The following is a 14,607-nucleotide window of genomic DNA, read 5'->3' as shown; positions in this document are numbered from 1 at the left end:
GGAGCTCTCGCCTATGGGTTTGTTGGAAGGTTTTGGAGGGGGGAGAGTCACAGAGGGGAGAGGCCTGTCTGATACCCCTGACAGCCTTCAAATTGCCTTCTCTCCTACCAGCCCTGACGCGGTTTTCCAGGGCTGGAGCAAGGGTGGGAGTGTCGAGTCGAGACTGGCCTGCCCATCCCCCCCTCAGCGCAGGCTCTTCACTGAATGATCATTAGCCAGTCAAGCACCAACTTCTGCCAGGCCTCCATTGTGAGGCTGGAGCTCAAGGGGATTGGGAATGGGGGGTGTGAGATCAAGTGGTAATTACCCGTCCAGACTGTCCAACCAAACCTCTCTTCAAGCCTCACTTCCCACTCCACTCTGTGAGGTGATGGCCTAGACGATGACCCCAGAATCCTGGTTATGTCCTGGGGATCTGGGTTCAAATCCTACCATGGCAGAAGGTTGGATTTGCATTCAGTTCAACTATGAGTCTAATGATGACCATGAAACCATTGCCAGTTGTTGGAGAAACTCATCTGGTTCACTACTGTCCTTCGGGGAAGGAAGCCACCATCTGTACCTGGTCTGGCCTGCATGTGAGTCCAGACCCACAGCAATGGGCAATTAGGAATGGGTAGTAGATGGCCTGTGACACTCACATCTCATGAATAAATAAAAAGAACTCTCACCCCACCAATGCCTTGGACTGGCAGCTCTCAAACACAGGACATCCTCTGGTGGGAAGGGCGGCATCTCAACTCCAACCAATGAATGCTCCTTCGAATATCACATGTCTGCGGATATGATGGATGATGGGGGACCCTGCTGTCCAAATAAGACCCTGCCCCTCATTGTATTTGAAACCTGTTTTTTTTTAACTAGTTATATAAATATCAGAGATTGTTGCTGGAGAGCATTATTGAACTAGACTATGTGAGTAGTGGAGTAGTGCTAATGTTACTGGGTTTATAACCCAGACCGTGGGTTCAAATCCTGCCATAGGACCTGGTGGAATTTAAATTTGTTAAATTGATCTTGAGTTTAAAACTATGAAGCTCATTAATTGCTGTTGGAAAGACCCATCTGTTCATGAATGCCCACGGGAGAAGGAAATTTGCCATCCTTACTCAGACTGGCCTACATCTGACTCCTTACCCCACAGCAATGTGATTGGCTCCTAGCTGTCCTCTGGGATGGCCTTGACAGCCAATTGTTTCAAGAGCAGTTAGGGAGGAGCAACAAATGCTGGTATAGTTCTGATTGGTTGGGGAAGAGTGATGTGATGGTTGGATGACCAATTGGCAGCAGAGGGGGCAGGAGTTGGTTGCGGTGGTTGTGGGGAAACCTCCAGATGTGGCAACACAGGTACTGAAGCATGCTGATCAGCAAGATCCCAATCTTTGTGTCAGGGCTTAGCTCTCAACAGCCCTATGGGGAGCAATGAGCTATGAGGTGATTTTTCAGATAAGGTGAGGTCTGCAGGTACTGGAGAGATGTGATGAGTGGCATATTTTCAGGATGGTAATCTGTACCTAGTGGAGTGCCCCCAGCGGTTAGTGCTGAGCCACAATTACTGACAATAGACATCAGTTACTTGGATGAGGAATGTGAACCTGCCAAGTTTGCAGGAGACACAGGAATAGATGGGAAGGCAAGTGGTGAGGGTAGACACAGAGAGTCTGCAGAGGGATGTAGGCAAGGGGGGAAAATACCTGGCAGATGAAACATCATGCACGGAAATGTGAGGTTATGCACTTTGGCAGGAAGAACAAAGGAGCTAAATATTATTAGTTAAATTGAGGAAGACTGAGCAGAGCTAAGGAACAGAGGAGTTTGGGAGTACATCACACAGAAAACGAGCATCCAAGTCCAGCCGGTCACAGCATTCAGCTGTGGTCTAACTAGTGCTTTATGGAATATATTAAAACCTCACTATTTTTAATAGTGAACGAAACATTGGCCTATATTGGCCTAAAAGGAATGCAGAATTAAAAGTAGTGAGGTTTTAATACATTATATAAGGCACTAGTTAGACCACATCTGAATGCTGAACTAGTCTTGATCCTGTTATCTAAGGAAAGATACGCTGGCTTTGGAAGCAGTCTGGAAAAGGTTCATTGGACCAATCCCGGGTATGGAGGGACTGCCTTATGAGCAGAAGTTGAGTAGGTTGGGCCTGTAGAAGAATGAGAGGTGACATTATTGAAACATACAAGGTTCTTAGGAGATTAAAAACAAAAAGAACCGTGGATGCTTTAAAACAGAAACAAAAACAGAAACTGCTGGAAAAGCTCAGCAGATCTGGCAGCATCTGTGCAGAGAAATCACAATTAACATTTCAGGTCCAGAAGGGTCACTGGACTGGAAATGTTAACTCTGATTTCTCTCCACCGATGCTGCCAGACCTGCTGAGCTTTTCCAGCAGTTTCTGTTTTTGTTTCTGATGTAAGGATTCTCAGGGAACTTGACAGGGTTGATGTGGAGAGATCGATTATCCTTGTGGGAGAGTCTAGGACCAGGGGATACAATTTCAGAAGCAGGGAGTGTTAAGGCAGAGATGAAGAGGAATTTCATCTTTCAGAGGTTAGTGAATCTGTAGAATTCTTGACCACACAGGGCTGTCAAGGCTGGGTCATTAATTATATTTAACGGTGACATAGATAGATTTTTAATCAGTAAAGAAATCAAGTGTTGGAGGAAAACAGCTGAAAACTGGAATTGAGGATTATCAGATCAACCATGATCTCATTGAATGGTGGTGCAGAATCGATGGGCTGTATGACCTTCTTCTGTTCCTACACCTTCCTGAAGGGACTGGGGACTGATGGCTGTGACATATATCAGTTATGGAGGGCTCTGCAACCACAGTCCCACAATAAAAACCAAGCCATGTCAGATTCCGAGGAGCAACCTCTTCACTCTGACATGGATAAAGCTTTGGAACTTCCCTACTCCAGAGGCTCAGTCATTGAGCACATTCAAGATAGAGATCAATGGATGTCCATATATTAAAGGCATCAATGGATATGGGGATTGTGTTGGAAAATAGGGTTGGGCGAGGTGACCAACCATGATCTAACTAGAGGGGTTGAAAGACCCATTTTCTATGTTCCTACACTGACTTATAGAGTCATACAGTCATAGAGTAATAGAGATATACAGCACGGAAACAGACCCTTCAGTGCAACTCATCCATGCCGAGCAGATATCCCAACCCAACCTAGTCCATCCTGCCAGCACCCAGCCCATATCCCTCCAAACTCGTCCTATTCATATACCCAGCCTTTTAAATGTTATAATTGTACTAGCCTCCACCACTTCCTCTGGTAGCTCATTCCATACATGTAAAACATCCACCTATCTGTTTCTGTGTGACCTCTCCCAAACAGGTTCCTCCAAGATTACTTATGAATTTCACTGTTTGTTCATTTTCCCAGACGCACTCCAATGTCCAGTGATACATGAATTCAAACAGCAAAGGCAGTAACTGCACAGATTCACTGCTGTGTCAGTTAGCAATGTGGGTTTCTTTCTCTCTCTCTCTCTCCTGCTCTGACCTCACTATGTGCTTCCTTTGTCTGTTCCTCTTCCTTTTACAACTATTGTTGTTTTTACTTTTTTTCCTCTAAAGTTCCAAAACAATGCAAATAAAACAGTAATTGCTGCTCCTGGAATTTGAGGGAATCACCTCCAACACCTAAAATACCTCAAAAAAGGAACAGCTGTTACAGCCAGAAAGTTTTCCCATTCTCCATCTTGGATTACCCAGAATCCTAGCTTGGCATTTTTTTTCATTTATACATTCATGGGATGAGGCCATCTCTGGCTAAGCCAGCACTTATTTAAGGTACCATCAGGTATTTAAGAGTCAATCATGTTGCTGTGGGTCTGGAGACACATGTAGGCTGGACTTGGTAAGGATGGCAGTTTCCTTCCTGAAAGGACATTAGCGAGTCAGGTGGATTCATTGCCAATAATTCCAGATGTTTGTTGAATTTAAATTACACCATCTGTCATGATGGGATTTGAACTCCAGTCCCCAGAACATTCGCTGGGTTAACAGTCCCACGATATAGCCCTAGACCATCGCCTCCCCGCTGTACTTTGGTATTTAGACTAAGTGACAATCATTAAGCAGACAGTCTTAGTGAGGAGTAGCTCCTGTAGTTAGTGTACGGTGCAGGCTAGGCTGTGATAGAGGGTGGCATCTTCTGTCCACTGGCAGAGGTGGGAATTGAGAATGTTTTCCACGTCTGAATGCTGCCCTCATGGCTACGGCTCCCCCTGACTGAAAGATTGCCCTGGAGCTGGTCAGGGTTTCCATCAGGCTCTGGGCCCAAAGAGAGCGGGGCTGGTGCAGGACGGTGTCTCTGTTGGAAGGTGGGGAGGGGAGAAGAAGGGGGTTGGTAGGGAGAGGGGTGATCAGTCTTGCTGGCATCGGAGCCTCTGCCCATGCTGGTCATGCATGTTGGGGAAGGTTGGTCAGAAGCAGAGGTGCCTGGCCTCAATAACCCAATACAGATGTCTCTGAGATGCCATTCGGCCCCATCTTGGATAGGCTAGGGCTGTTTTTCCTGGAGCATCGGAGGCTGAGGGGTGTCTTTAATGGAAATTTATAAAATCATGAGGGACATGGTTAGGGTGAACAGCAAAAGTCTGTTCTCCAGGGGAGGAGAGTTCAAAACTGGAGGGCATAGCCTTAAGGTGAGAGGGGAAAGATCTAAAAGCGGCTTAATTGGCAACCTTTTCAGACAGAGTGTACATGGAACGAGTTGCCAGAGGAAATGGTGGAGGCAGGTACAATGACAACATTTAAGAGACATTTGGACAGGTACATGGATTGGAAGGGTTTGGAGAGATATGGGCAAATGCAGACAAGTGTGACCAGTTCAGTCAAGAAAAACTGGTCAACATGGATGATTTAGGCCAAAGGATCTGTTTCAGTGCTATATAACTCTATGACTCTGTTTCACTGAGAGATTGCCATAATCCCCTGTGCAAAGTGCAACCATTGCTGAACAATCTTGCTCCCAAGTGCATGTCCAATTCAGAAACTTGCTCGATACACGGTGCAAATCCTCATGTCTAAAAGAGCTCTTACCTATCGGCTTCTTCACTGCTAACTCATCTCTTGTTAACCAATCCCATCAGATTGTTTTTCTTCTGCAGACTGGCTTTCCCATCTGTTGACCTCTTCAGGACACACAGGCGACAATCCAGACACTGAGCAGGAGCTGGGATACGAAAGCATCAATGTTCCTGATTCTTACACAGGCCCTCGACTCTCCTTCCCTCTGACAGCTGCAGATGCCAACGCATTGCTCAAAGCATTCAAGCAACAGCAAGTGAGTCGCTGTGTATCTTTACCCGGACAGAGAGTAAGAAACCCCAAGGCCCTTGACACTGTCACCATGGCACACATGACACACATTTGGGGCCTATCAGGACATAGTCGATATCAGACTGGACATCAGCCCCTCCAGCACCAGGGGGAGGTGCAAGTGACCCAGAGTTCCAGGCTAATTCTTTGCAGGACCTGACTTCAAATCTCTCCACAACAATGACTTCATTCACTGAATAACTGGAAATAAAATCTAATGGCCACCATGAAGTGATCACGGTGGCTCAGTGATCAGCACTGCTGCCTCACAGCACCAGGGACCCAGATTCAATCCCAGCCTTGGGCGACAGTCTGTGTGGAGTTAGCAGATTCCCCCTGTGTCTGCGTGGGTTTTCTTCCGTGCTCACAAAGATGTGCAGGTTAGGTGGATTGGCCATGGTAAATGGTGGACATAGTGTCCAGGGGTGTGCAGGCTAGGTGGCTTGGCTGTGGGTGGTTGGGTTTGGGTGAGAAACTCTTTGGAGAGCCAGGATGGCCTATTTCCATGCTGTGGGGATTCAAAAAAATCCCACTTGGTTTCAATCCTCTTTAGGGAAGGAAAATCTGCTGGCGGATCCTTACATGGCCTGGGAACTCAGACTCACAGCAATGATTCTGAACTACCCTCTGGAAGCGAATACTAAGCCATTCAGCTGCATCCAGCCATAATGGAGCCTCATTAAGGGTGTCCCTATATCACATTGCCACCATCTTCCCAAGGGCATTGAGGCTTGGGCAATAAATACTGGTCCAGGTAGAGACATGAATGACTAAGCAAGCACGTAACCTAAATGGGGAAAGCATGCTCATCTCCAAGGGAGGTCACCACTCTGTAAAAGCCAGGCTCCAGGCTCTGTCAATCATTGAACAAACTATCGATGACCCGCTTCCATAGCTTTGCTGATGTTTATGCCTAGACTGACAAAGTGGCACCTCCTTCAGTGAGTTGTTTCATTTCCCCCATCCCCCCATCCACCATTGACAACTGACTGTGTCAAGACTACAGATCTGAGATCTGATGCATGGGTTGTGGGATCGCTTAGTTCTGTTTATCGCTTTCTGTTTATGCCATTTGGCACGCAAGTAGTCCTGTTTGGTAGCTTCACTAGATTGACACCTCATTTTTAGGTATGGCTGATGCTGCTCCTGGCGTGCCCTCCTGCCCTCTCCATTGAACCAGGGTTGATCCCCTGGTTTGATGGTAATGGCTGAGTGGGGGATATGCCAGGCCATGGGGTTGTAGATTGAGCTGGAGAACAATTCTGCTGCTGTTGATGGCCCATAGCACCTCATGGATGCCCAGTCTTAAGCTGCTGGATCGGTTTGAAGTCTGTCTCATTCAGCACGGTGACATTGCCACGTAACAGATTTGATTCGATTTGCTACAGTATAGAAACAGGCCCTTCAGCCCAACAAGTCCTCACTGACCCTCTGAAGAGTAACCCACCCAGACCCATTCCCCTACCCTATATTTACCCCTGAGTAATGCAACTAACATGAAGGGCAATTTAGCATGACTAATTCACCTGACCTGCACATCTTTGGACTGTGGGAGGAAACCGGAGCACCCGGAGGAAACTCATGCAGACACGGGGAGAATGTGCAAACTCCACACAGACAGTCACCCGAGGCTGGAATCGGACCCAATCCCTGGTGCTGTGAGGCAGCAGTGCTAACCACTGAGCCACCATGCGCACCCCCCCACTTCCTCAATGTGAAGGTGGGACCTTGTGTCCACAAGGACTGTGCAGTGGTCACTCTTACCGGTACTGTCTTGGACAGATGCATCTGCAGCTGGCAGATTGGTAAGGATGCGGTCAAGTCATTTTCTGCACATCTTGTAGTCGGGGTCAGCATTCTAAACTCTTGCATATTGACAAACGGGTACACAGGGTGCCATTCCACCGATTTAGGAATGTCACCATGGAAAATACAAATGCACAACCAGGAGCAGAAATAGACCAATCAGTCCCTCGATCCTGCTCACTGTTCAATAAAATCATGGCTAACACCTGTTTCATTCCACATCTGACCTGAATACCCTTGACTCCTCTCCAAACAGGAATCTCTCCATCTTTGTCTTACATACAGTCCCAGCCTTCACTATCGCCTGAGGCGAAGAGGGTTTAATGCGTATTTCCAGAGAGAGAGAGAGAGAGAGAGAGAGAGAGCTGCAGCGTAATAAATCTTTACAGAATTGTTCAAAAGTTTAATAAGGTCCACATCCTTTGATGTTTTAGCAACTTCACGGCCGCTACGTGCTCCAGCTCCTGCATGAAACCAGAAAGAGCCTGAAACAGAGGCCCAACATCACCCACATTTCCACATGTTACTCCAAGGAGATAACCGTCTGCGGTAAGAGATTCCCGTTGTTACATAGTTGTTCCCTCAACGTGCCAGTGTAATGATAATTCAATTTTTTTTATTGTCAAGCTTGTCACCTGATGCAGGGTTTTTTTGTGTGAGAGTGATATTAGGTCTATTGCGGACTTTCAAATTATCCCTCATTTTCAACAGCATCAAACGCAAAGAAATAAGGTTCGTGACCACTTGTCCCATTGATAGCAGAAGTGGTTTGTTCAGGTATTTGAAATGATGTGGAGGTGCCAGTGTTGGACTGGGGTGCACAAAGTCAGAAGTCACATGGTGTGCGTTATAGTCCCATGGGTTTATTTGAAATCACAAGCTTTCAGAGCACTGCTCCTTCCTCAGCTGAAGCAGTACTTGAAAAGGAGACAGTTTGCTAGCACCACGCTGTCAGAAGAACCATCTCGAGAGGGTTGAGTTCAAACAATTAAATGTGAAGCTAAAGAGCATTGTGCACAAGGATCAGAAAAACAGATGAGTAATCATTTCTGTTTTGTACAAATCAGCAGCAGCAGACACAAAACTTGGAAGCATTGTAAGGTGTGAGGAGGATAGTGTGGAACTCCCTAAGGTCATTGACAAATTGGTGGAGTGGGCGGATAAGTGGCAGATGATGCTCAATACAGTAAAGTGTGATGTGATGCACTTTATTCAGAAGAACACTGGAAGACAATATAACATAGGGGATGCAATTCTAATGGGGCATAGGAGCAGAGAGAGTTAGGTGTACAGAGGAATCTCGATTACCTGAAGGACACGGGCGGGGAGTATTTAGTTCGGTTAATTGAATTCCGGATAATGGAATGCCAGATAACAGAGTTTAGCCAACCTTGCGATCTTGCCGGATAATCTGAAATTCAGATAATCAAATGCGTGACAATAATCGAGGTTCCTCTGTATATGTGCTCAGATCACTGAAGGTGCCAGGACAGGTGGAGAGAGCAGTGCATAAAGCTTACAGTGTCCTTGGCTGTAACAAAACAAACTAGAGGAATCTTCAAGACCATCAATAATACTGTCACTGGCATCAAATTCACTAAAGTGGGGGGAAACAACAACAAACTGCCATTCCTAGATGTCACAGTAAAGCGAACAGCAAATGGGGAACCTCAAACCAGCGTCTACAGGAAAACAACACATACGGACCAAATACTGAACTACAGAAGCAATCATCTCAACACCCACAAATGAAGCTGCATTAGAACATTGTTTCAATGAGCCACTACGCCCTGCAGCACAGAGAAACTACGAAAAGCAGAGAAAAATCACCTGCACAGTGTATTCAAAAAGAACGAGTACCCAATGAACACAGTCCATCTATTTCTCAGCAACAAACCCAACCAAGCAGACAAAACATGGCCAGAAACCCTAGCCACTCTCCCCTACATCAAAGACATCTCGGAAATGACTGCCAGACTACTTAGACCTCTTGGCATCATGGTAACCCACAAACCCACCAACACATTAAAACAGCAGCTAATGAACTTGAAAGCCCCTAATCAGACAACAAGCAAAACTAATGTCATTTACAAAATACCTTGCAACAAGTGTAACAAACACTATACTGGACAAACAGGCAGAAAACTAGCCACCAGGATACATGAACACCAACTAGCCACAAAACGGCATGACCCTCTCTCACTAGTATCCTTACATACAGATGAGGAAAGACATCACTTCAACTGGGACAACACATCCATCCATGGACAAGCCAAACAGAGACATGCACGAGAATTCCTAGAAGCATGATATTCCAACCAGAATTCTATCGACAAACACATTGACTTGGATCCCACTTACCACCCTCTGAGAAAAAGAACAGGAAATGACTTAACCGCAGGAAATGAAATCATCATAGGAATGGCATCACCAACCCAAGAAAACCTAAACACACAAATAAAAAGTGGACCATACCATCAGTGCTTAATCTGGAGGCTCAATGATGATGTTACCTAGTAGAGTGACGAAACGTGTGAAGACGAACCTTCTAGCTCAGCGAGCAAACCTACATCCAGAACCTCAACCTGGGCTACTAATCTTCTCAAAATTTGGCTGTATTAATAGGAGAATAGAGGGACAAGAGCAGGCAGGTTAGGTTGAACTTGTACAAGCCACTTGTTAGACCTCAGCTGGAGTATTGTGTACAGTTCTGGGGTCCATTATAGGAAAGTTGTGAATACATTGGAGAGCGAATGCAGAAGTGATTTGCAAGAATGATTCCAGAATGAGAAATGTCAGTGATGAGGATAGACTGAAGAGGTTGGGGCTGTTCTCCATGGAGAGAAGAAAGCCGAGAGGAGAGTTGATAGAGGTTTGCAAAATCTTGAGCAGGGTAGGTCAGGGGAAACTGATCCCCTTGTATTGGAAAAAAGAACAAGAGGGTATAGATTTAAAGTGATGTAGAAATAAAACAAAGGTAATGTCTAACGGGGAGTGAATGAGTAGACTGACATGAAGACATTGCAATATAGAAGAATGAGAGGCAATCTTGGACCTGACAGAGTAGATTTACAATGTTGTTTCGGGCCTTGGACCAGAGGGCATCACCTCAGAATAAGCAGTCACACAGAGATGAGGGAGGAGTTTCTGCTCTTAGGGGAGTGTAAATTTGTGGAATACTTTACTGCAGGTGGCTGTTGAGGCTGACTCTTTGAAAATATTCAGGGCTGAGATAGAGAGATTTTTTAATCAGTAAGGAAATCAAGGATGAAGGGGAAAAGGTAGGGAAGTGAAGTTGAGGATGATTAGATTAGCCATGACTTCATTGAAGGTGGAGACAGTGAGGTCCGCAGATGCTGGAGGATCAGAGTTGAGAGTGTGTTGCTGGAAAAGCACAGCAGGTCAGGCAGTATCCGAGGAGCGGGAGAATCCGAGGAGACGTTTTGGGCCGGAGTCCTTCATCATTGAAAGTGGAGCAAACTTGATGGGCTGAATGGCCTACTTCTGCACCTATGAGTCATGGTCATGTGTGAGAAAAATCTTTTTTACACAATGATCATTTAGGGTATCGTACGCACTACCTGGAAATGTGGTGGTGGATGCGTTCGGTTGAGGCTTTCAAGGGGGCATTGGATAGATATATGGATACAAATGGTATGCAGGGCTCTGTGGAAAAGGTAGGAGAGAGGCACCAGCTAATAGAACCAGTCCAGTAATGATGGGCTGAATGGCCCTGCTGCACTGTAATGATTCTGTGATTCTATCTTTGGCTATGTCAGGAGCTGTACACTGTGATGGCTGTGTGATGGCTGGTACCCTGCCAGCTGTGGTGGCTGTGTGCTTGCTCAGACACTCTCTGTAGGAGTACAGCAATGCAGTAGTCAGGATACAAGCCCATCCTCCTCATTGACAATTCAGCAGGTGCTCAAAAGGAGCACGAAGGGGCAAGAAAAGTGTTTTCTGAAAACAGAAGAACTCTTCATCACAATGGAGCTTAAGACATGAAAAAATCTGAATGTTGTAATTATTTGGAGACACTGGGAAAGGACGCCTAGCTATGTCCCTTCTGATTAAAACCCATTGATCTGCAATGTTAACTTTTATTTTTCTCTCTCTCTCTGCACAGGCTGCTGAGGAATTCTCGTACATTCCTGTTTTTATTTCAGTCTTCGGTCTGTATCATTAGTTGATCAATGTTTTGACTGCACTTGCTGAGAAAATGATGCTTTCCAGCTGGCATCAAAACTGGACCTGATGTATTCTCTTTCTCTTTAATTGTACCTTTTCATCGTGTCTTTCAGGAGATTTACATGGAAAACTCGATGACCTGATGCTAATATTCTACAAGGTATGTTCACTCTTGAGTGACATCATTTGTCACTCTTTTAAAATGGGTCATAGAGTCATCCACCAGTCCACGCTGACTCATAATCCCAAACTAAACTAGTCCCACATGCCTCCTCCTAGCCCATATCCCTCCAAACCTTTCCTGGTCATGTACTCATCCAAATGTCTTTTAAACATTGTAACCGTACTGGCATCCATCACAGTGGTGGGCAAATAGTTGGAGAGAATCCTGAGGGACAGGATTTACATGTATTTGGAAAGGCAAGATTGATTAGGGATAGTCAACTTGGCTTTGTGCATGAGAAATCATGTCTCACTAACTGAATTGAGTTTTTTGAAGAAGTAATGAAGAGGAGTGATGAATGCAGAGTGGTGAACGTGATCTATATGGACTTCAGTAAGGCGTTTGACAAGGTTCCTCTTGGTAGACTGGTTTGCACGGTTATAACAGGGAAAACTCACCATTTGGATACAGAACTGGCTTGAAGGTAGAAGACAGAGGATGGTGGTGGAGGGTTGTTTTTCAGTCTGGAGACCTATGACCAGTAGAATGCCACAAAAATCGGTGCTGGGTCCACTGCTTTTCATCATTTATATAAGTGACTTCAATGTGAGCATAGAAGGTATAGTTAGTAAGTGTGGACAGTAACAAAGGTTACCTCACAGTATGATAGGATTTTGATCAGCTGGGCCAATGGGCCGAGGAGCGGCAAGATGGAGTTTAATTTAGATAAATGTGTAGTGCTGAATTTTGGAATAGCAAATTTTGGAGCAGCATGGCGGCTCAGTTGTTAGCATCGCTACCTTTCAGCACCAGTGACCCAGGTTCAAATCCTGTCTCGGGTGACTGTCTGTGTGGAGTTTGGACATTTTCCCTGCGTCTGCATGGGTTTCCTCCGAGTGCTCTGGTTTCCTCCCACAGTCGAAAGATGTGCAGGTCAGATGAACTGGTCACGCTAAATTGCCCATAGTGTTAAGTGCATTAGTCAGGGGTAAACAATAGGGTAGAGGAATGGGTCGGACCCTCTTTGGAGGGTCGGTGTGGACTTGGGCTGAAGGGCCTGTTTCCATACTGTAGGAAATCTAATCAAATCAGGGCAGGACCTATTCACTTAATGGTAAGGTCCTGGAGAGTGTTGCTGAATGAAGAGACCTTGGTGTGCAGGTTCATAGTTCTTTGAAAGTGGAGTCGCTGGTAGATTGGTTAGTGAAGAAGGCGTTTGGTATGCTTTCCTTTATTCGTCAGAACATTGAGTCATGTGGGAGTGTGGGAGGTCATGTGGTGGCTGTACAAGACTTTAGTGAGGCCACTGTTAGAATATTGCATGCAGTTCTGGTCTCCTTCCTATCAGATGGATATTATGAAACTTGAAAGGGTTCAAAAAAGATTTACAAGGATGTTGCCAGGGATGAAGGATTTGAGCTGTAGGGAGAGGCTGAACAGGCTGGGGCTGTTTTCCCTGGAGCATCGGAGGCTGAGAGGTAACCTTGTAAACTCATGAGGGGCATGGATAGGATAAATAGACAAGGTATTTTCCTTGGGGTGGGGAACTCCAGAACTAGAGGGCATAGGTTTAGGGTGAGAGGGGAAAGATTTGAAAGGGACCTTAGGGGCAACTTTTTCACACAGAGGGTGGTACGTGTATGAAATGAGCTGCCAGACGAAGCAATGGAGGCTGGTGCAATTACAGCATTTAAAAGGCATTTGGGTGGTACATGAATAGGAAAGGTTCAGCGGGATATGAGTCAAATGCTGGCAAATAGAAATATGTCAAATTGGGATACCAGGTTGGCACAGACAAGTTGGACTGAAGAGTCTGTTTCCATGCTGTACATCTCTCTGTCTCTATGTGCTGCCTGTGTTCTGCCATTTTCAGTCAAAAGGTACCATGGGCCTTGACTATGAAAGCAACCAGTTCCTTCCTGGGTCTTGTCACAGATCTCTGCAGACTCCTGTCATGCCCTGCTGAAAGACATCATTGACCAATGCCGTCTTTATTTAGGTTGGGGAACACTGTCACTTTCTAACTGAGGTGGAGTCATAACTGGAGGTGACAGAATGATAATTTAACTGACATCGATCATTGTGTGTATCTTGTCACCCATTAATGTAAAAATTAGCTGAGGAAAGTCTGGCCTACACAACACCATGCAAGGATTGGAGCCTGCACTTCTCCTCAGATCTATAGGGCAGGGCTAGGTTCAGAGGAGGCGATGAACTAAGGTAGATGTAGCAAAGCCCACAGCATCGTCTGAGGATGATCGGAGGACCGGCCTGTGCTCTGACCAACATGTATCCCTCAGCCCTGGAATTGGTCAGGCCAATCGTTTGTCCCATTGTGGGATCTTGCTGTGCACAACGTGGCTGCTTTGTTTAGTTTACACTGCAGCAGGACTGGATCAATTCTGACCATGTTGGGAGGAAGGCACAAATGAGGCCCCTTGTCCCCTTGTGCCTTGCCCAACATTCCACGTGGGGGACCTAACCCATTTAACCCATCTCTCTCTTTGTCCCACAGAATGGTCTCCCCTCCCCAGAGAAACCGTACGTGTTTAATGGGGACTTTGTGGACAGGGGGAAGAACTCCCTGGAGGTGATCATGATCCTGTTTGCATTCCTCTTGGTGTACCCAAACGACATGCACTTAAACCGAGGGAATCATGAGGACCACATTGTGAACCTGAGGTGAACCTCTCAGTCTTTGAGAATTTGACCATGATGTTCTGGCTCTATGCTTAGAGTTTAACAGCCTATTGATTTAACAGCCTATTTAACAGCCTATTCACTTTGGGTGAATTGATTTCAGGAGATGACTCTGTTCATTCTGATTGAACGAATAAGAAACAGAATCACACTCTGGGCTGATTTTTAACTCTGCCCAACCATGATGGGAACCAGGAACTGAGGCTCCTGACTGACCAATCAACTGACTTATTGACTGATCGACTGACCGACTGACCAACCGATCAACTGACTGACCGACCAATCAACTGATTGACTGACCAACCGACTGACTGACTGACTGACTGAGGCGACTTGGGTGTAACTTGCTGTCTGTTGTTAAAGAGACCACAAAGAAAACAGTGACAGG

The 14,607-nt window shown here is 45.9% G+C and overlaps 1 protein-coding gene across 1 annotated transcript in view; it reads left to right on the top strand.

Annotated features, from left to right (window-relative positions):
- ppef1 (protein phosphatase, EF-hand calcium binding domain 1) overlaps positions 1–14,607 on the top strand; it is a 78,933-nt gene that overhangs the window by 32,295 nt on the left and 32,031 nt on the right. Inside the window, exons 6-9 of the mRNA XM_072584825.1 lie at positions 5,152–5,327; positions 7,603–7,717; positions 11,470–11,516; positions 14,035–14,201. Of these exons, the coding sequence (XP_072440926.1) occupies positions 5,152–5,327; positions 7,603–7,717; positions 11,470–11,516; positions 14,035–14,201 (505 nt within the window). The remainder of the gene's footprint in view (positions 1–5,151; positions 5,328–7,602; positions 7,718–11,469; positions 11,517–14,034; positions 14,202–14,607) is intronic.

This window comes from Chiloscyllium punctatum, chromosome 15, assembly GCF_047496795.1.
Source record: "Chiloscyllium punctatum isolate Juve2018m chromosome 15, sChiPun1.3, whole genome shotgun sequence".
Lineage (NCBI taxonomy): Eukaryota > Metazoa > Chordata > Chondrichthyes > Orectolobiformes > Hemiscylliidae > Chiloscyllium > Chiloscyllium punctatum.
The sequence above is the reverse complement of the archived record's forward strand: the minus strand, read 5'-3'. Positions and strand labels throughout refer to the sequence as shown.